The sequence below is a fragment of the Biomphalaria glabrata genome, chromosome 11 (assembly GCF_947242115.1).
Source record: "Biomphalaria glabrata chromosome 11, xgBioGlab47.1, whole genome shotgun sequence".
Classification (NCBI taxonomy): Eukaryota; Metazoa; Mollusca; class Gastropoda; family Planorbidae; genus Biomphalaria; species Biomphalaria glabrata.
Window position 1 is genome coordinate 33,392,043 of NC_074721.1, and position 21,787 is coordinate 33,413,829.

Here is a 21,787-nt window from a genome sequence, read left to right on the forward strand (position 1 = left end):
ATGATGACAACTCAACAGGAAATGGTTTGTCAGAGGCTCTTCTCACCGTGATTGGAGAACCTTGGCCTGCAGATCGCCGATTGTCGTGGCCAGGGATACGAGCATTGTACAATCATGAAGGTCCCTTCTGTGACATAGGCCACCAACCAGCAATAGGCAACCAGGCATCTCGGTTCTGGGCGAGTCTCTCCAACAGTCCCCACGTCTTGTCCATCTGCTTGGCATCTGCTTCCAGATCGCGGCGCCATGAACTCCTTGGTGAATCCACACAACACAACTAGGAATCACCAAGGAGTTCAAGCACACATTATTCGCAACAGTCAAGCTTTTTTACTCTCCTTGCGGCTGCCATAATCTTAACCTCCATCGTGTATAGCAGAAATATTATTAACTAGTTTATTGATTGTTCATGAAAAATATTTGTGAATCATTAGTTACGTTGATTAACCTTAAAGGCAAGGTCTTCCATGCAGAACATTATGTGATGCAGTAAAACGACTAATAGTACAATACCTACTACCTACGAAAGGTACTATGTTTTGTAACAACAAAAAGGCCTACAGCATTAGAGGCGGATGAGACATTAGCCTGATGTGGGTCGGTGTATAGGCCTATATAATCTACCCTTGCGGCTTAGGGCCCCGCGTATGACACTCGCCCAGGGCCCCGAGCACTGCTAAGCCCGTTTCTGCCACACAGGCAGGTAAAAAGGCACGTTTCAATATTTTAAGAAAGAATATCAGAATGAAATTCTATCAAAGGCAAATGACAAACGAATTGAGATAGAAGGTTGACAGAACCTGTGTATTGCCCCAACGGTCCACCAGACCAAGGGATAGGTGAAAGTGAAGGTGAAGTTGGATGTGAACCTGGCCTTACCGATGTCTTATAATGATTATCTAAATGATCTAATTGTTTTGTAAAGTGTCAATCTCTTGTTTAAAGCTTCAGGGAAAAAAAATTTCCATAAAAAAAAAAAACAAAGAAAAATAATTTTTTTTTTAGCGTAGTAGTATCAATACGTTTTTTTTTTAAATTGAAATCAATAAGTATTACATTGCTAGACAGAAATAACAATATATGATACAAGAGCTATTCAGTATTACAAAACTTAAAAAAAAACAAAGCAATTTTGGTTATTACGTAAGGCTGTAGCATATATGTATGAATCCCTAGTAGACGTCAAACTAGTGAACAAACAGTACAGTTGTGAGTCATAAAATTGAAAGCATAGCACTCTGTATAGCTTTCAACAGAAAGAAAAAAAATATTCATTGTAAATAGACACACCAGTGACATGTGCATCACTAATGATAGTACAAAAAAAAAAGGCTTTATATGAATTTGGTTTTCTTTTCTTGTATAAGAATGTATAACTTAATGCTATTTTCATTGTAAACTATGGCTAAGGGGACATAATGTAATGAACATGATGGTAGTAGGAAGAAGAGAGTCACTGATTTCATCATTAGCATCCATTCTGTCTCGTCAAATCTTATTTTAGACATAGGCCTATAATAAAGTTTAATTTTACACAAAAGAACCACATGGTTTCTATCTACAGAGAGAAAAAAAAAGGTTTGCATGTTATGTGTACTCAGTATTAATGCTTAAACAGCAACAATATTTAACATAAGTAAACTCAGTAACAAGGGTTACACAGTAACATGAACTATCTTACAGGCAATTGACTTTGAAGCAATGCTTATATCCCGTGACACAGGCTACAAAAAAAAACCAATTTAGTATGGAAGTATGGTCATGAGCGATAGCTATGCAGTTCATGTAATAAGATGTAAAACTACTTATTTGTTGTTTAAAATTATTTTCATTTATATGCATACTAAATACATTTTTTTCTCTTTAAAAAAACAGTAAACATTTTTTTGTTAACATAGTAGTAAGTATGAAAGAACTTAACTACGCAAAACAATTGTAAAAAGAAAATTTTCACAAAAAATCTAAAACCGTTTGCATAAATGTCTTAAAAATATGGTAAATAGCCATCTCCCTAAAAAAAACAAAAACTGCTTACATAGTTGATTTTAAAAATTAAAATTTTCGCTTTCAGACAAAAAAAAAAAAAAAATGCCGTTTCCTCAAAACTTTGAAAGGTCTAAAATATGATGTCGGATTTTCAATATCCTTTATAGTTTGCGAGATCTAAACGGGACGGACTAATAGCGCCTATTCCCCTTTCGGGGGCCACTAAAAAAGAGCTTCCTCAAATTTGCTCGATTTAAGTTTTTTCGTCTGCAATCTTCTTTTTTCCATAAAAGGTCGCCCGATGCCATGAATTTAAGAAAATGGCAGTGAGAGTTCCACCAGCAGCTCATAGGTACCTCTGAATGATTTCCCATTTTTTAGGACGAGGTAGGCCTAATGTTTTATGTTGACTTTGATTTTTACATCTTATATGACTGTCGCAGTTATCTATGTAACTGTATAGTAGAATTATTTCTCTAAATGATAGTGCGGCGTTGATCACTATATTGATGACGTCATTACACTATTAATATTTTCTGTGTAGACTAGAGGACTGAGCTTTTGTTGCTTGTCACAACTTCTAGTGACGTAAATTTAGTGTGTGTGTGATTTGCGTCATTTATCGTCTAGTACAGTCTCTCCATTGTTTTGTACGTTGGTACAGATAGACGTGTTTTGAGAGCTCTTGAATTTCTCCTTGGTTTTTGTTACTGGATAGCCTTAGCATTTGCCTTGGACATTTTCTTGTTGGATTATCTTGACCCCTGTTTAGGGTGAGTTTTATTTTTCATTGTATAGTTTTTCTATTTGAATTCGTTCGTATTTGTAAGTCTATAATTAGACTAGATATAGATGATTAGAAGAATCCTTTCTTTTATCTTCTATAGGGTTTTAGCGTCAAGACTAAGTTTTAGTCGTAGTCTCAGTCCAGGACTCTATTTCAAGTATTAACGTCAAGTCTAAGTAGTGATCTTAGCTTGGTGTCAAGTCTATGTGTTAGACTCTGTGTCAAGTCTCAGTGTCAAGACTTGTTTATCCAGTCTCAGTTATATATTGAGAGTACAACTTTAGGTCTATAGTCTACAGGACTGAGGTCTTTTTCTCAGTTGGTCATCTGGTGTGCAATTTGGTTTTTACATGAGTCTGAGGTTCAAGATTCCGGACTGCGGGTTGCATTGGTCAGACCGGATGGTGTTATATCAACTATGAACTTCTACTTTTGGAATTGTCGTCAGTGGATAGTGCCTGATCTAGAGGCTAGATCTACATATATTACCAGTTGTTGTTTTTGAGATTGAAGGTGTATGTGATCCATTGAACTAGCTATTATAGTTAAGGTAATATATTATGTATTTCATAATTATTTGAATGTTATTTATCTAAAGAGACTAACTGGATCATTTTAGATTACATATTATTACATATTGATATTTCATACTATTATTATCATTCATCATGGATCAGTCATTTGTAAATATATCACAAGAATAAATTTTATTGTTATTTAACATCATACACGTAGTTTATTAGTTTATCTACAACTATATGTGTATGGTGTGCTTGTCAGGCTGAACTTGAGACAAAATATTATAAGTTCAGAAAATAATAACAATAACACAAATTGAATTAATATTTAATATTAATAAATATTTACATTTGAAATACCTAATACTAGTTTGATAAATACAAGAACACAAGAACCTGACAATGACGTAACATAAAATCTCAACACTAAAAAACACGTCACGTGAACTGTCATATAACCAAAGAAAGACACTTAAGAACCATTAAAACAAAGCAAGAAATAAAATGAGGAGACGCGGTGGCTGAGTGGTAAAGCTCTTGGCTTCTGAACCTGAGGGTCCCGGATTCGAATCCTGGTGAAGATTAAAGATGTTTAATTTCGGAATGTTTATGGCACCTCTGAGCCCACCCTACTCGGCTGACATTAACACACCTTCTGAGACATCTATTACATCCAATTAAAGCATGCACTGCACTGCTTTGTAACCCACACTCAGCATTGACTTTCGTCGTAGAAGTGCTGTGACAGTTCGCTGAGTTGTTTATTTAGTTCCAGGAAGATTCTGATAGTCCACGTGAGTACTAAAATGTCTATTAATTAAGTAAAGTTAGTCAAAATTTCCCTTTCAGACCTTGCGATCTATAGGGCAGAGGATATAAAGGTCATCTGTTTCTGTGGCCAACGGTTAACGAAGGTGTCATGTGGCTAGCACAACGTCCAAGCGCCGTTACTTTTATCAGGTACCCATTAGAGCTGGGTAGACCCAGAGGCGCCGAAAGATCCCGAAATTAAAAATTCAGGCTTCGAACCCGGGGCCCCAGGTTAGGAAAGTCAAGCGCTTTACCACTCAGCCACCGAGCCTTGTATTAGGCCTAAATAGGCTACTATTATTTAAATTTCTCAAATATTTACATCTTCCGTCACAATACTTTCATAATTTGTTTGGTTAAATATTTTCTTCAAAGATCTAGTTTAGATAAGTAGAATGTGCAGTTCTATTTCCTTTTAGATACATGCATGCAGACAGCAGTTGCAATAGAGGCTGGCTATTCCAGATCGAGGCACCATTGATCTGTATTAAAATATTGAAAGCATCTGTAAGAAAGATAAAACATTTTTTCTAAAACTTGCCTTGTAGCCTTTGATGGTCTCTTCGTAAGATCCCGTTGACACGCCACGCCACATAACATGCACCGAGTTGCCCTGGTGAGACTGGACATGAACGTACTCAGGATAAGAATTGGGGGCTACAAGAACAAAATAAATAAATAAAAAAAGGAACCCGTAGAGTTTAGCACTATAATGTTGGGGAAAAATGTAGGCTTATATATAAGTATAAAAGTAGGCCTACATCAAATAAATCTTTATTTTGTCTTTCTCTGTCTTCTTATCTTATCTGATATGTTACTTCAAAAAAGAAAATGATTACATCCTACGCGTCATGCATGTTAACCAATGACTTAAATTCTGCCAAGTCACTGGTTTTCCTGTCTGGCTCAGGCAACCCATTCCATGCTCTAATAGCACTAGGGAAGAAGGAGTATTTGTACAAATTTGTCTTTGCATATGGAACGTGCCTATCTCTATTTGTCTTTCTGAGTATTTTATTAGATTTTTTTTTTTATTTGAAGATTATGGTTCAGTGTTTTATGTATAATTGCTACTTTACTTGTAAGTCTTCTATCATGAAGGCTTTCTAAATTTAGTGATTTTACTAAAGGTGTTACTCTAGTCAAATGTGAATATTCGTTTGATATGAATCTCACTGCTCTATTTTGTGTCTGTTCCAGTTTCTTAATGTTTCCTTGAGTTAACACTATCCAGTATACCAGGAAAAAGAAGAAGAGGCAGACAGAGAAAGCGATGGGAAGACAACAAAAAAGGATGGACAGGTTTGTCATGGAAAGAAATTCTATCCAAGGCAAAAGACATGAATGGAGAAAGACGGTCGACAGATCATGTGTGCTGCCCCAACGATTCAACGGACTAAGGAATAGGTCAAGGTGATGCAGTATACAAGTACATGCTCGAAAGTCTAAACACACCGATAAAAAAAAACTTTGTCAAGCTGTCTGGTCTGGAAACCACTTCACATTTCATCTCCACCCTGTTCAGTTATCTGAACCCTTCGACATGGTTATAAGAATGCGGAAGAAGTATATAAAAGTAGGACAGCACATGTGTGTCATGGACTTTTTTTTTTATAGCCAGACGGGCAGGACTTAAGAACTTTGGGGCCCAATTTAATGGATGCTTGCGAGGTCACCTCTTTTAATATTTATTTTACAATAACAACTATTACTATTAATTAGATCATTATACAACTCAAACGCATTAGGTGCCTGTGTGTTAATTAAAGTTACGCCAATCGTACGATAAGCCTATACACTAAATATGTCAACCCTATAAGTCCTGCATCTTTAAAAGCCTGTGACAAAAGCAATGACTGATATTGATATGCTTAATGTAAATTGAGCGTCCCCTGCCAGGCTTGGGGCCCAATAGGAGCGATCGGTCGAATCAGCCTAAGGCCGTCACTGATAGCCAGATTTCTATCATTGGGTGGACTTTGTCATTAGTAGTACTGGCAGTTATTAAAACAGCTAAGCACATTCAAAAAGTTAGTTTTTAAACAAAAAAAAGAAGAAATAAAATGGTCTGATAATTACATCTCAGCGGCCCCCGGGTTTTCGATACAGGCTCAAATCTAGATTTCCAGACCTAGCTCATTCACAATGGACTCACCTCGTCTCCATGTTCTTCCAAAATAGTTTTCGCTGACCATCCCTGTACCCGCGGTGTTGACCACTTGAATGTTGACCCAGTAGTAGGACTTTGGCTGGAGACCAATCAGCAAGACACTGTCGCAGGTGTCACCGCAGTACATGTTTGAAGAATCCATGTCTCCATCTTTAATCCAATAGTTGATCTGTCCAAGTAACACAAAATATCTAGAATCTATTCTAGGGGAATCATGGTTCTATGAATTCAATACTTTTATGTAAAAAAACAACAACAACAAAAGAAAAATAATATACGTAATGTCGCATCGCGCCAAAATGGCTGCGCCAAAACGACTGTACCTTATGTCGCATCGCGCCAAAATGGCTGCGCCAAAACGACTGTACCTGATGTCACATTGCGCCAAAATGGTTACGCCAAAACGACTGTACCTAATGTCGCATCGCGCCAAAATGGTTACGCCAAAACGACTGTACCTAATGTCGCATCGCGCCAAAACGTCCTGCTTCGCACGAAGGCGTTCATTGTCCAATAGATAACATATCCAGACACATATGAAATCTTATTGGTATGATGGAGTTTTCACATGATCTCCAGTTGGCCCCGCTTCGAAGACCTTCATATCAACTTTCAAGCTCAGAGTGTAGGAAATTATAGCGCTGGGCAAATGTTTGAGAAACACTGATGTAGTTATATTTTAAGAATAGCCAAAGCTAGATCTAGTCATGCGTGAAGTACCTGTATCGAGCACGTCAGATGATCGGTACCCCACAGTTGTAAGTGTATTCAACACATGCATGTATGCCGTTTCTAACTTGGTTACTCTTGGATCATATATTAGAAAATCATTATTTTTATTGTAAGTGATAATCGAGATTGATCTTTGATGATCTATATCTAGAATCTACACAAAAAGAAGGTAGAGCCTAGACTACAGATTTACTTCGATAAGGCCTATAGATATACATAAATCTATTAGCCTGATTTCTGAATAAATACACTTCAATCATTGTCACTCGATCTGAGTTTAGACCAGTGATTCCCAAAGTGGTCTGTATATACCCCCAAGTTCTTCGAAGGCTTCTACGAAAGTGACAAAAAAGAATTGGGGGTCTATGACATGTAAATTGGGGTCCAAGAGAGTGGATCTCATTTGAGAAGGTTGTGATTTTAATTTTGATTTCACATCAATGAAATTAACAATAATCTATAACTTATCATAGTTAATCCTCTAATTTTGAATCCTATTATTCCAACAGGAAACCAGTGTACATTTTAATACCTCGTGTAAATTACTTATTTTAGTCTACAGGTAACTAATATTTAGTATGGCCGAATCTAAATATAAAATGTAGACAGTAGTGTACTTTTTAAAAAAAAAATTTCCTTGTTGAGCTTATATTGCCTCTGAGTATTTTATGCAACAAAGTTTATGTAATGACACTATAAAACCACCCTAAGCTGGAGAATCCTTTGAGACGATGCCACAGTGATAACATGTATTAAGATTTGAAATACTTTTAAACAGTCAATGATAAAGTTGAGAGAAGACCAAAAACTGGACAAAATCTCTGCTTTCATATCAAAAAGAGAAGATAATGGTTTGCAAGTGTCTTAAAGTATCTTTTACTTATTGTGAAATTTGGAAAACATCAAACAAAAGGAAAAAAAAAAAAACAAGAATGATTTTGACAGCAGCTGAAGTTTAAAAACTATTTTGTACACAAACCTTCATCTCATATTATATTATTTAAAAAATTCAACTAAGCAATAAAACAGTTAAAAGGCCAATTGATGAAATAAATGAATAATGACACTGAAAGCTTCTTATGTAGTTATTTGCATACGACTTATTTCTTTAGAAGTGGAAGAATCAACCCTAATGAACCATTTTTATTTGCATATGCTCATAAATCCAAGAAAAACTTCTTTTTGTGAAAACGGATAACCGCGTATGAATATTTGATGTTTGAAGGACTACTTTAAAGAGAAAGTAATCAAATATAATATCAATAGCAACGAATGGAGCACCTTTCATGGTTGAATCCTACTGTGGATATAGTGTACCTGGATTGTTAGTAATACAGTGAGTAATCCATCGAAAGCTAAAGATCTGGCGTGGTGGATTGCATGAATATCTTTAATTCGTTAGATCTGCAGTTCACCGAAGCAACTTTAACAATTTCAATACACAAATTCTTGCTCCAATGTGTTCAAAAAATGACAATAACTTTCATCCGTTGCTTCTTCACACTAAAGTTCGATGGTTGTCAAAAAGTTTTTGTTAGACAAGAAGATTTTATTTTCCTTTTTGACACTGTATAAGAGTTCTTGGATGTTAAAGATCTCATTTTAAAATGAAATTTAATCGAGAGGAAATCGGACATCGCCTTTAACAGATTTGTTTCATACATTCTCTGAGATTAACTGTTAATTTAAATCAGGCATGTCAAACACGCCGTTTGGGGGCCGCATGCGGCCCGCGACCACCTTGCATGCGGCCCGCTTGGCCACCTCAAAAATTATCAAAATAATGTTAAACTATTACACTGGAAAATAAAAGATGACAACCTACTTGAATTGAAAAATAGTATTTGTTAAACTGAACAACGAGATTGAGTCTGTAGTGAAAGCAAGCTACATTTTTCAAACTTAATTGCAAGCCTTAGAAAATCATTTAGTGAATGTGATTTTATGAAGGAGTGTGTCGTTAAAGCTGCCGAAGTAATTTGTCCAGAAAAGGTAAAAAAAATTCAAAAACATAGCGTTAACTAGGAACACTGTGGCAGATAGAATAAATGACATGTCAATCAGCTCGCGTGAACAATTAAAGAACAAAATAGATTTTGAATTATTTTCATTGGCTCTCGGTGAGTCAACTGATGTACCGTGTGTAGCACATTTGGCTATTTTCATAAGGGCCTGTGACAGGAATTTTGAGATACATCAGGAGCAAGCATTGTTCTCTGTTCTGAGCAAAGCTACTTGCAACAATAAGAGAGGCCAATGCTAATTTTAAGTTTGCTCATTTTCAGTGCATCATTCACCAAGAAAGATAACGCACAAAGCAATTACAATTCCAACATGTCATAAGACTGGTTTCAGTCACTATCAATTTTATTCGTGCCCGTGGCTTAAATCCTTGCCAATGTTCAATGTTTCTGAATGACATTAGACACGAAATTTGCTGGCTCTCAAGTCATAATGAATTGAAGAGATTGTATTGTTTCTGAACATGAAAGGTGAAGCTGTTGAACATTTCCATACTGACGAATGGGTTCAGGATTCGGCATTTGCAATTGATCTCACTGGTCAACTGCAAGGCTTGAATTTGAAACTTCAAAGTAAAGACTAAATGTTCACAACTGCGTGTGATCATGTGAAATGCTTTGAAGCAAAATTACGACTGAGGATAAACCAAATATGAAGAGAAAACCTTGTTCACTTCTCAACGTGTCAGGAACTAAAAAGATTAAATACGTCTACAACATTTGGTGAATATGTCTTACACCTGGAATCGTTAGTAGATTCTTCCACTGGCCTTTTTCATGACTTTCTTACGAACAAGAATTTTCGTTGTTTTTATCTCCATTTTCATTTGCTTCTAAAAATGCTGCTGGTAATGTGCAACTAGAGCTGATAGAATAGCAGTTAGATTCTTTGTCGAAAGCGAAGTATAAAGAAGTGGCTGCGCCAAAATTTAGTTATTTACCTGAACGGTACGTTGAATTGCGGAAATTTGCAGCCAGAATTCTAGCTATTTTTGCAAGCACTGATCTCTGTGAGCAGTACTTTTCTATAATGAAAGCTACAAATCACCTCACCGTTCGAGATTATCTGATCAAAATTTGTCATCAGTGATGAAAGTGTCAGTGACAAACAAACTTCAATCTGACATTAATAAATTTGTATCCCAGAAAGATGTCAAGCATCAGGACAAAACAAAAAGAGTGTAATCATATTAATTTTTAATTACCAAATTGTACTACAAATTTAGCTAACTAATTTAAGGGACAGGTAGGCCTATGTCATTAATTATTGTATTCTAGTGTATTATTTCTAATTTACATAAAACTAGTAGGCTGTTTTGCAAATGATTTTTGGCTGCGGCCCCTCAGGCCATAGTAAGTTTTTATGCGGCCTATACACCTTAACGAGTTTGACATGCCTGATTTAAATGATGGAATATTTATTATTGTTTTCAGTCTTCACATTACAAGGTTCATCATCATCAAACTCCATTTGAGGCTTGAGAGGCTTAAATCCTCTCTTGTAAAAGCCCTGGACAGAAACCCTGCTGTCTTGCGTAGTGCGTATATGTCACTATACGGTCGAGAATTTTTAGTTTCCTAGACCTGTCGAGGCGGAGATCAGCAAGTCTGGGGCAGTCAAACAGAATATGAGTCACGGTTTCCTCTTCTTCCCCCCAGCGGGGGCACCGTGAATCGAAATTGGGCCATAGCCGTGAGAAATATGAGCCAACAGGACAGTGGCCTGTCCTGCACTGTGCTATAATGGCTTTCTCAGGCCTGGACAGCCTCCACCACGGGGAAGTGCGGCCAGGGCGCCTCATGCGCTCCCAGACTCCACGGGCTTTTTGAGACTTGTCCCAGAACTCAAACCACATTACAAGGTTAGAAATCAGTGAAAAATACATTTGAAGTTCATGAATCAGCGAATTGCAATATTAACTAAGCAGGGGGTCTACCGAATATCGGAAAACATTGCAAGGGGTCTACGAGCTAAAAAAGTTTGGGAACCACTGGTTTAGATGTAGGAATCTAGGACTAGGATCACTCGTGACTGCGTCGTGTTTGTAAGTTCTGTGTAGTCACTCAAGTGTACGCAGAAATATGCTTTAATTAATATTATCTAGCTATATCTATAGTTTCTAAAGCGTCTCCCAACCCTTTATTCTTCTTTGAAAGTGTTAAAGAAACAGTGCATCAATCATGCATCAATCACATACGCTGACAGCATCAGATTATGATCAGATAAACAAAAAAAGGGTCTACAAGGGAGATCAATCTAATTCATTTGTAACACTGTCAACATCATGTCGGTCTGTGTAATGTAGACTGTACATTTTTGTAGATCTATCTAGATCTACGAGTCTATTAGATATAGATTTAGATCGAGTTTTTAGACAGTATAATATTAAAGATCTGAGCAGGTAAAGAGTTTGTCTTCCCTAGATTAGTTTATTATTTATATTATAACTTATATTATAAATATTTAGATCTAATCATCTAGTCTATGAAGGCACAATCATCTAGATCTAGATCTAGATTCTAATAGTTAGATCTATATTATTCGGTTAGTATATAACTTTATTTAACTTATTATAAGTAGCCTAGGCCTAGTAAAGTACTACTAACTAGTCTAGTAGGTTACTACTAATACTAGATGTCTAGTAACTAGTACTAGGTAAAGTAGGTAAGTCGTAAGTAGTAGATCTACTAGTTACCTAGTACTCATATTAGTCATATTACTTGTAGTAGTAGATCTACTGTATTCTACTCTAGATACTCTAGATCTAGTCAATAAATAAATAAGTAATACTACTAATAGTCTCTAATACTAATAGTATTGTAATAATTAGATCTAGACTCTATATAATATATAAATAATATAGATCTACTAATTCTCTATAGAGTCTCTATTCTAAACTACTACTCTACTCTAGATCTAAGAATAAGATCTATCAGTATTACAAAAAATAATTACATTGTTATTGTTGTCTGTCTTGTCAGACTATCTTTGATTCTTTTCCTTCTTAATCTTCTTGATCTTATATAATACAGACGTTACTTCAAAAAAGAAGATGATTACGTCCTACGCGTCATGCATTTAGTCATGCATATTAACCAATGACTTAAATCCAGCCAAGTCACTGGTTAACTGGTTTTCCTAGCTGGCTAGCTCAGGCAACCCATTCCATGCTCTAATAGCACTAGGGAAGAAGGAGTATTTGTACAAATTTGTCCTAGCATATGGGACGAGGAATGTGCCTTTATCTTTGTGTCTTTCAGAGTATTTTATTAAATTTTGTTTTTGTATTTGAAGATTATGGTTCAGTGTTTTATGTATGATTGCTACTTTACTTTTGAGCCTTCTGTCCTGAAGGCTTTGTAAATTTAGTGATTTTACTAAAGGTGTTACTCTAGTCCAGTGATGCCCAAACTACGGCCCGCGGGCCGGATACGCTTCTATCCGGCCCGCCAAAACATTGGAACAAAATGTAACAAAAAAATGTAAAAAAAATTAGAATGTTGAAAAAATATTCTCACTCTGTCCTTCAAGAATTCCATCTTTATGTTTGGTATTCTAATATTTATAGTTAATACATTTTTTTTAATTATAAGAACACAAGTGTTTGTTTTTTTTTTTTCAATGACTATAAGACTTGACTTTTTAATTTTTGGAAAATTCCGCTTCTGTCTTGAGCTAGCCGTGTTCTTGAAACATTGTGTGTGAAACAGAGAGCAGCATTGATGCATCATTTTAGGTCGTTTTCTTTTGATATCAAAGCGATTGGTACCGCATTGTTTAATGTTTGTGATTTAATGAAATGGCAGAGCCTAAGAAACGAAAAGTGGACTCTGAATGTAGAAACTTTCAGAAAAAGTGGACAGATCTTTACTTTTTTGTGGAATATGATAGTATGCCAACATGTTTGATTTGTAAAGAAAGTGTGGCTGTTTTTAAAGAACAAAAGATTAAAAGGCATTATGAAACCAAACATATAAACACATATGGTGGCATTCTTGGTTTGAGCCGCGAAGACTAGATTTCTAAGTTAGGACTAGAGTTTGGGGGGGGGGGGGGGCGGGAATTGACGAGAATATATCACAAAAAGAGACAAGAAAATGAATTGGCGATAAGGGCCAGCTACAGAGTTTCTCACATCTTAAGTAGACTAATGAAGCCTTCTTCCGATGGCGAATGTTTAAAAAAGTGCTTGTTAGCAGGGTTGGAAGAAATGTGTCCTGAAAAGAAGAAATGTGTCCTGAAAAGAAGAATGCAGTAGAAGCTGTCAACATTTCTCGCATGACAATTACAAGGCGAGTTTAAAATATGGATAAAAATCTCCATTCACAATTAAAAGACAGAGCAGAAGAATTCGAAATGTTTTCTATTGCCGCTGACGTGTCCACTGACATAACTGATACCGCGCCTTTCTTGGTATTTATTTGCAATACAAACAGCAATTTTTTTATATAACAGGAGTTAGCAGCTATGAGAAGCATGCATAGGACTAAAACTGGAGAAGACCTGTTCAAAGATGTGTCAACCATCATAGAGGACCTTGCTCTTCCTTGGAATAAATTTGTTGGAGTGACTACTAATGGCGCTAAAAATATGGTTGGATGTCACAGCGCACTGACAGTAAGAGTTATTTAAAAAGTGGTTGAGTCAAATGGAACTGAACCCCTGCGGCTTTACTGAATCATTCACCAACAAAATCTCCCTGGAAAGGTTTTGAATCTGGACCATGTGATGATGATTGTGTTTAACACTGTACATTTCATCAAATCTCAGAACGTTGAATCATAGAACTTTCAAAGATTTTCTGACAGAAATAGAGTCCGAACATGAAGACGTTCTATTTCACAGTGAAGTGCGGGGCTGGTTAAGTCGGGGAAAGGTGTTAAAACGTTTTTTTGACTTGAGACACGAATTGAAATATTTATGACGGAAAAATAAAAAAAAGTGTCACAACTGAACGACCCCTCATGGTTCTGGGATTTGGCTATTTTATGCGACATCACATCACATCTAACTGTACTCAACACCAAACTACAAGGGAAAGACAAATTGATTTCACATGAGTATGCAGACATAAGCGGTTTCCAAACAAAATTGCAACTCTTCATTCAACAAGCGGAAAGGGTGCATCTTGTCCACTTTCCAACCTGTACCACTCTACGAAATGATAAGCAGCTCAATATGTCTCTCCCAAAAGAAAGAATGATCCAACTTCTGAGTCTCTTGATGAATAATTTCAGTGAAAGATGTGTAGATTTTCATAATTTAAAAAATGAAATCCGTCTTTTTGAAAATCCTATTGCTGCCGATGTGTCAAGTGCTCCGACAGATCTACAAATGGAACTGATTGACTTACAAAGCCAGACATCCCTGCTTGACACATTTCAAGTGATGCAGACCATTGACTTCTACTCCGTGTTACCTGCAGAATTGTTTCCAAATCTTCGAAAACAAGCGCTAAGGATGATCACAATGTTTTCAAGCACTTATTTGTGTGCACAAACTTTTTCAATGATGAAACGGGTGAAAACTTGAATACTTGAGCACAAACCTTCTATTTGATAGATATTGCGTTTTTGTTCCTCTCATAAGCAGTGCTGTATTTAAACTTTAAAAGCCCTTTAAACTATTTGCGATATGGGGCCAGATATTATGCTAAGTATTTCGTGGTAATAGCTTGTGTTGTTAAAGGTAAATCTGCCCCTGTTCAAAATGAGAAATAGTTCTTTTAGATTCCAGGAGAATGTATTTCAGGGACTATAAATGCAGGAAAACTTTTGGCTTGCAGTGCTCCCCCAGACCAAATAACTGGGTGGAGCTGTGTATGAATGTAAATGGAGGCTGTCTCTGGCAAAAATTAGAGAAACACTGTTCTAAACAAGTTTTTAACAAATTTAATCCTGAAAAGAACTTTAATCTAATAATTCTAATTGATTAAACACACCTATTTGAAGAAAGTCCATATATATATATATCTAATATTGGAGTGACAATTGAAAGTTTAATTTATGATAATTAAATTACAAGTTCTTAAGAAGAGTTTATCTATAGTAGGTATCTAACCCAGGTCTAATATTTAGATTAATGTAGAATTAGGCTTATGCTAGGTAATAAATTGTAGATATTTTATAAACCTACATATAATACAGTTGAAACATAGGTCAAACTTTCAGTTAATTTTTTTTTAGGATGTCTGTATTATGACCAGAATGCTGTCTAGGAAAGATAAAAGGCATCTTGGATCTATTTGCAGCTCCTTAAGTCAGCTTAATGATGATTTGGTGATAGCCTCTCGTTATGGGGATGCTCACAAAGTCTCACAGTTGCTGCAGATAGGAGCCAGAATTGATTACTGGCCCAAAGAAATGAAGGTTGTCGATTTCAATAACACTCCGTTTAGAGATCCAAGTGAAGTGAGCTTGGAGGAACTCTTATTTCACAGAAGCATGGCCATATATACTGCTTGCAATCACGGGCACTTAAAGGTCATCTTGCTGCTGTTTAAGCACCTCAGTCGCAGGGACATGGTGATGGGTTACTGGCTCGTCTTGCTGAAGACTTACAGAAACAAACAGAGTCTGCACAGTGAGCCGAGTGATGTTGCTGTTCTTAACAGCGTGCGTTGTATTCACAACATTTTGTTCACTAGAAGCTCAAACATGGGGATATTGAAAGAACTTATTGATGCTGGAGCGGATCCCAATGCAAAGTGCTTATGTGGAATGACACCTCTGGTGAGTGCGGTATCCTTAGAGCAATGTGATATGGAAGTGGTGCACACATTGCTACAGTCAGGTGCTAGCCCAAACCTTTGTTGCAAAGATAATGTATCACCTCTGTCCATGGCTGCCAAATTTGGAAATCTCAAGGCTATGGAAACTTTATTACAATATGGTAATACATTTATATATATTCTCTTTTAACAATATGGTAATACATTTATATATATTCTTTTTTAACACACTCAATACCAAAAGCATGGTATATTTTTAAAACTACACAACCCAGCCAGTGTGAGGGAATTTTCATTTAAAATCTTAGAATGTTTACTTATGCTTCCCCCTGTTTAATCTCCTTTTTTTGAAGTTTATATTTGAAATTAAACATTCATTTTAAGGTTCAATACAAATATATTTCAAAAGACTTCACTTAACTAATTTAAAAAAGAAAAATCTCTGTAAAAGGACTTAAATGAATGAAATACAATTTTAAAATGACACAGAACTTGATAGAATCAATTTTGAAATATCAATGTTGACTTGACTTTACAAAATAATAATAAATAAAACTCATGTTAGATGTGCTAAAAAGGTATATGGCTATTCTAACTCTTAGTTTTACTGAAATGTAATTTTAAAATTTGAAGTAACTAGCGTTTTGTACATTTTCAGGGGCTGATGCAAGTTTACACAATAGAGATTGGCAACATCCGCTGGTCTATTCTGTCATCCGTGGAGATGCTGCCCAAGTGAAATTACTTTTGAATCAGGGTCTCCGTCCATTTGCTATGTTGCAATTTGTCGTGCACGCCCATCATTCGTTGGCCTTCCAAGTGCATGACTGTAAATTTTTTGATAAACACGTTTCCTTGCTTTACATCGCTCTGTACTGTGGCATGGAGGATGTAGCCCAGCTGTTACTGGAGAAAAATTTCGTAACCATTTTCGACCTTCGCTGTCTTCAAAAAGACCAAGTTTTATACAATCATCTTTGTTCTGAACAGAAATACAAAGATACCTTGGCACTGTATGAAAAGATTCAATCCAAGCCTTGGTCCCTTTTTACTTTTTGTTTCTTTGTTATATCTGAACAAGTTGGATTTGGTTCAGAGAGGAGAGAAAAGCTTGGATGTCTAGGACTGCCCAATTTAATTGTCAGAAAGTTATTATTTTCAGACCAGTAATTCCATGTTAGCCAACATAGATTAGGAAGTTGTGTCTGTTGAATGTTTGGATGAGTGTATTATTTGATGGTTTTGAAAATGTGATGAAACATTACATCTCATTTGTCATGGACATCTTAAACTCAAGATGAATGTATTAACTCAAGATGGATGTGAACTCAAGATAATATATTGATAAAAGTTTAGTTGTTGATTTTGAAAATGAAATGAAGCAATGCATCTCATTTGTCATAGAGATCTTCAACTCAAGATGAATGTATTAACTCAAGATGGAGGTGAACTGAAGAATATATCGATAAAAATTAACTCTTTATCTCCATAATTATTTTTAACGTTCTGACAGATTTGTTCATTTTTTACATTTGTACATTCGAACCTGTTATTATTAAATGTCAATAACATTTATGTTTGTAATCAGAAAACATAACTTTTGGTATAGAATTATAGGAGAATGCATGCTCTTTTAAATAACACAAATACAAGTTTATAAAAACAAAAATTAAATTAAATTTAATGGGATCAAATCAATGATGGTATCATTAATTTGGAGAGAAAGAGTTAAGTTGTTGATTTTGAAAATGAAATGATGCAATTCATCTCATTAGTCATGGAAATCTTAAACTCAACATAAATGTATTATGATGTCTTAAAGTCTAGATGGATGTGTTATGGTACTGATATCTTGAACGAAAAAAAATATATTGTTACATTTTTAAAGTGTGTTAGACATTAGATCATATATTATATGTAATAGTATACTATACCACCAAAATAAATAAACAAAATAACTAACTATAGCATATATCTTGCAATTGTATATCAGAAACAATGTGCATAAAAAAATGTTTTTCTTACTGCCAAAAACAATTGCATCAATGTGATACTCATGCTTTACAATACTTCCATGATTTGTATAGAACAGAACCAAAACTTTCTCTCTTCCTGAATCCCATATTTTGATTGTCCTCAGCATAGTTTTTCCCCCAATAATACTAGACCTAGAATCTCTTCCCACTCAGTAGAACCAACCTGAACCCACCTCAGCAAAAAAATAAATAATTTTTTAAAAAGTATATATATATATTTGGTTTTAGGCCATTCAGTCTAAAATTTATTTAAAATATGTAGAGTCTATGTTAAATGAAAAAAAAAAAAAGAAGCTAATTAATCTTGGATTATAATTGGTACAAATCAGGGAAATAGTACATGAAATCTTTTAAACTGAATTTCATATCCTCTGTAGCAGGTAAGTCAATAATTAGTCATATGTGGCTTCATATTAACTGCCCCTTTGGACCATGAAGTCTGAAAATGTAACTGTACTTTGCAGTAAGAAAAATTACATAACTTTGATGGGATTTCATGAAACTAGCTTTGAGCTAATCTGATGATTAATAATGTGTAGGCTATGATTATCTTATAATGTTAGTGAAAAGTTTCAGTTTGTTTTCATATTTCATTTTTCTATAAGTTATCTTCTTAATATTATTTCATTTCGACCAAACAGAATTATGCCAACTAAAATATTTTGTTGATTTGTAAAAATGTGTGTTGGGGTGCAGAATTCTTTTGTTTTAATTTGAATAGCTTTGCAATATTTCACCATGTAACAAAAGCCTTGATATGTCAAATAGTTGAACTATGATTTAAAACAAATATTGAAAGTCTCAAGGAAATAAAGAAAGAATATGAAAGCAATCAAATTTCATAATGAATTCAAGTCTTGCTAATTAGACATGTATTTGTTTACAAAAGAATATGAGACAGCATTTCAAAGCTTCAAAAAACCCTGTGGATATTTTGCGTGTGTGTCCAATCTAATTGCAGCGACATTCCATTTTTCTCATTTAATATTAGTTGTACATTTTACCTTATGATTACTCTTGTATTAATTATTTATGAATTTACTGAGTTATATATATATATATATAATATATGCACACATATTTTTATTGTCAATTTTGATATAAACCTCATCATGACTATTTATTTCTTTAATATTATTATTATTTTTAAGTTGATTTTGTATAGCACAACCTCCATGCTTACAGCATACTCAGAGACCTGTGATCCAAAATCTTTTGTGAACCAGTGGGGGGCTGTACCAGGTAGGAAGTTTCCATGCTTACAGCATACTCAGTGACCTGTGATCCAAAATCTTTTGTGAACCAGTGGGGGGCTGTACCAGGTAGGAAGTTTCCATGCTTACAGCATACTCAGTGACCTGTGATTCAAAATCTTTTGTGAACCAGTGGGGGGCTGTACCAGGTAGGAAGTTTCCATGCATACAGCATACTCAGAGACCTGTGATCCAAAATCTTTTGTGAACCAGTGGGGGGCTGTACCAGGTAGGAAGTTTCCATGCTTACAGCATACTCAGTGACCTGTGATCCAAAATCTTTTGTGAACCAGTGGGGGGCTGTACCAGGTAGGAAGTTTCCATGCTTACAGCATACTCAGTGACCTGTGATTCAAAATCTTTTGTGAACCAGTGGGGGGCTGTACCAGGTAGGAAGTTTCCATGCATACAGCATACTCAGTGACCTGTGATCCAAAATCTTTTGTGAACCAGTGGGGGGCTGTACCAGGTAGGAAGTTTCCATGCATACAGCATACTCAGAGACCTGTGATCCAAAATCTTTTGTGAACCAGTGGGGGGCTGTACCAGGTAGGAAGTTTCCATGCTTACAGCATACTCAGAGACCTGTGATCCAAAATCTTTTGTGAACCAGTGGGGGGCTGTACCAGGTAGGAAGTTTCCATGCTTACAGCATACTCAGAGACCTGTGATCCAAAATCTTTTGTGAACCAGTGGGGGGCTGTACCAGGTAGGAAGTTTCCATGCTTACAGCATACTCAGAGACCTATGATCCAAATTCTTTTGTGAACCAGTGGGGGGTTGTACCAGGTAGGAAGTTTCCATGCTTACAGCATACTCAGAGACCTATGATCCAAATTCTTTTGTGAACCAGTGGGGGGTTGTACCAGGTAGGAAGTTTCCATGCTTACAGCATACTCAGAGACCTGTGATCCAAAATCTTTTGTGAACCAGTGGGGGGTTGTACCAGGTAGGAAGTTTCCATGCTTACAGCATACTCAGTGACCTGTGATCCAAATTCTTTTGTGAACCAGTGGGGGGCTGTACCAGGTAGGGAGTTTCCATGCTTACAGCATACTCAGAGACCTATGATCCAAATTCTTTTGTGAACCAGTGGGGGGCTGTACCAGGTAGGAAGTTTCCATGCTTACAGCATACTCAGAGACCTATGATCCAAAATCTTTTGTGAACCAGTGGGGGGCTGTACCAGGTAGGAAGTTTCCATGCTGCCTTTAGGCACTCCGCACAATTCAGCTCGTATCAGGATTTGAACTCAAGCCCCCCTCAGGTAGCCAAACAGTATTTGCCACTGAGCCACACATCCATTGTTCCAGCACAATGCCCAACAGCTTTTACTTCAACCAACTAAAGTCAGGTACCAATTAGAGTTGGATGGATTCAGGGGCGTCTTAGAAATCTCAAAATAAAAAATCTGTGTCTTCATTTAGAGTCGAAATTCTCTGTTCAAAAGCCAAGTGCTATATCACTTGTGATATGATTTAGCTTAAATGCAATATGAATTTCCATTGAATGATGGATGCTTAGATTTTTAGTCACAATTGAAATTACTTAGAAACAAACATACCGGTGCCAAGTAAAACTGGTGTTGCCAAACTTTTGTTTCATTTTGCTTGCAATCATCCCATTATATGAACTTAATGTCTGAGTATGTTGATTAGAATGGTAAAGATACACAATTGTCTTTCACTTTGTTGCTCAAAAGTATCAAATAGTAATTTGATATTCCTTTTATTCTGATGTTTACTATAACAATATACTTTGTAATATGTACATTCACTTTCTGTTTGAGAAGTCATATTATATAGGTATGTGATATACTTTGAACCATTGTTGCAAATGTTAATATTGTCTTTGAGCCTGTCTTTTATGTATCAAAAGAAAACGTTTTTGATAGAATTTATATTTGGTGCCTTACTATTTATGATATTAGACACTGGACTTATAGATATTACCTAATAAAATCCTTATTTACAATTGCACATGATTTGTTGCTTGTAGCCATTTTTAGCAGTTTCAGTGTTTTATGTTGCACTAGTCATTATAGGTTAACAAATGCTTTGTACTGCAAAGCTTGTACGCCTTGCGAAGCATCTCCTAAAGAATTGTTGCACCTTGGGCATATGGAGAAGGTTGCCTTAAGGATACAAATGACTAAATCTAATAAATCTCTTAGCACAAATGACCTTTAATAGCGTATAGGTTAGAGATATATATTTATTGGGTTTACCAGTAATACAATTATTTGATCACAGGAGCTCCACCCAGAATCCTTTCAACTTAATTTATTAAAAGGGTTATCCTGAACGTACACACTCTCACAAGTCAATAATACTTACTGAATTTTAACTGTACCGACTTCTCACCTAGAACTTTTTGATGTGACTCCATGCATGTACTCTTACTCTTTACTTTCACATTCACAACACTGGAGTTTAATGTTTGCATACCGGTACATTATCATTGTAGTCAAGTTCCCCTTTCAGACCTTGCGATCTCTAGGGCTGATGATGTAACGGTCATCTGTTTCTTTGGCCCATGGTTAACGAGGGTGTCATGTGGCCAGCACAACGACCAACTGCCTTTACTTTTCCTCAACTAATGTCAGGTACTCATTAGGGGCCAGATGGACTCAGAGGCACCCAAAGATCCCGAAATTAAATTAATTATCAATGTGGATTCTACCATTATTAACACCATAATTAAAATCACTAAATTTAAAGACACTTTAGGACAGAAGAATAAA

General features: G+C 35.8%; 2 protein-coding genes across 7 annotated transcripts in view; one reads left to right on the forward strand and one right to left on the reverse strand.

The window, feature by feature from the left end:
- Window positions 1–21,787, reverse strand: part of LOC106078551 (contactin-like) — a 96,882-nt gene that overhangs the window by 6,211 nt on the left and 68,884 nt on the right. For all 3 annotated transcript variants that reach the window (XM_056005010.1, XM_056005009.1, XM_056005011.1), the window contains 2 exons: window positions 6,257–6,440; window positions 4,643–4,758 (listed from right to left, as the gene is read on the reverse strand). In XM_056005010.1, the coding sequence (XP_055860985.1) occupies window positions 4,643–4,758; window positions 6,257–6,440 (300 nt within the window). The remainder of the gene's footprint in view (window positions 1–4,642; window positions 4,759–6,256; window positions 6,441–21,787) is intronic.
- Window positions 6,993–21,023, forward strand: LOC106078552 (ankyrin-1-like). 4 transcript variants are annotated; one of them, XM_013239448.2, is made up of 3 exons: window positions 6,993–7,112; window positions 15,211–15,916; window positions 16,414–21,023. In XM_013239448.2, exons 2-3 carry the CDS (start codon window positions 15,223–15,225, stop codon window positions 16,923–16,925), a joined length of 1,206 nt encoding a protein of 401 aa, XP_013094902.2. In that variant the 5' UTR covers window positions 6,993–7,112; window positions 15,211–15,222; the 3' UTR covers window positions 16,926–21,023. The 4 variants fall into 4 exon arrangements, with proteins under 4 accessions (XP_013094902.2, XP_055860988.1, XP_055860989.1 ...); XM_056005013.1 differs by having other exon boundaries at window positions 7,018–7,172; XM_056005014.1 differs by lacking the exon at window positions 6,993–7,112 and adding an exon at window positions 7,188–7,414.

Bases quoted from the DNA above. Each gene is read 5' to 3' on its own strand.
- LOC106078552 (XM_013239448.2), top strand. From the start codon at position 15,223: ATGACCAGAATGCTGTCTAGGAAAGATAAAAGGCATCTTGGATCTATT. The intron at 15,917-16,413 runs GTAATACATTTA...GTACATTTTCAG, and splicing joins GGAAACTTTATTACAATATG to GGGCTGATGCAAGTTTACAC.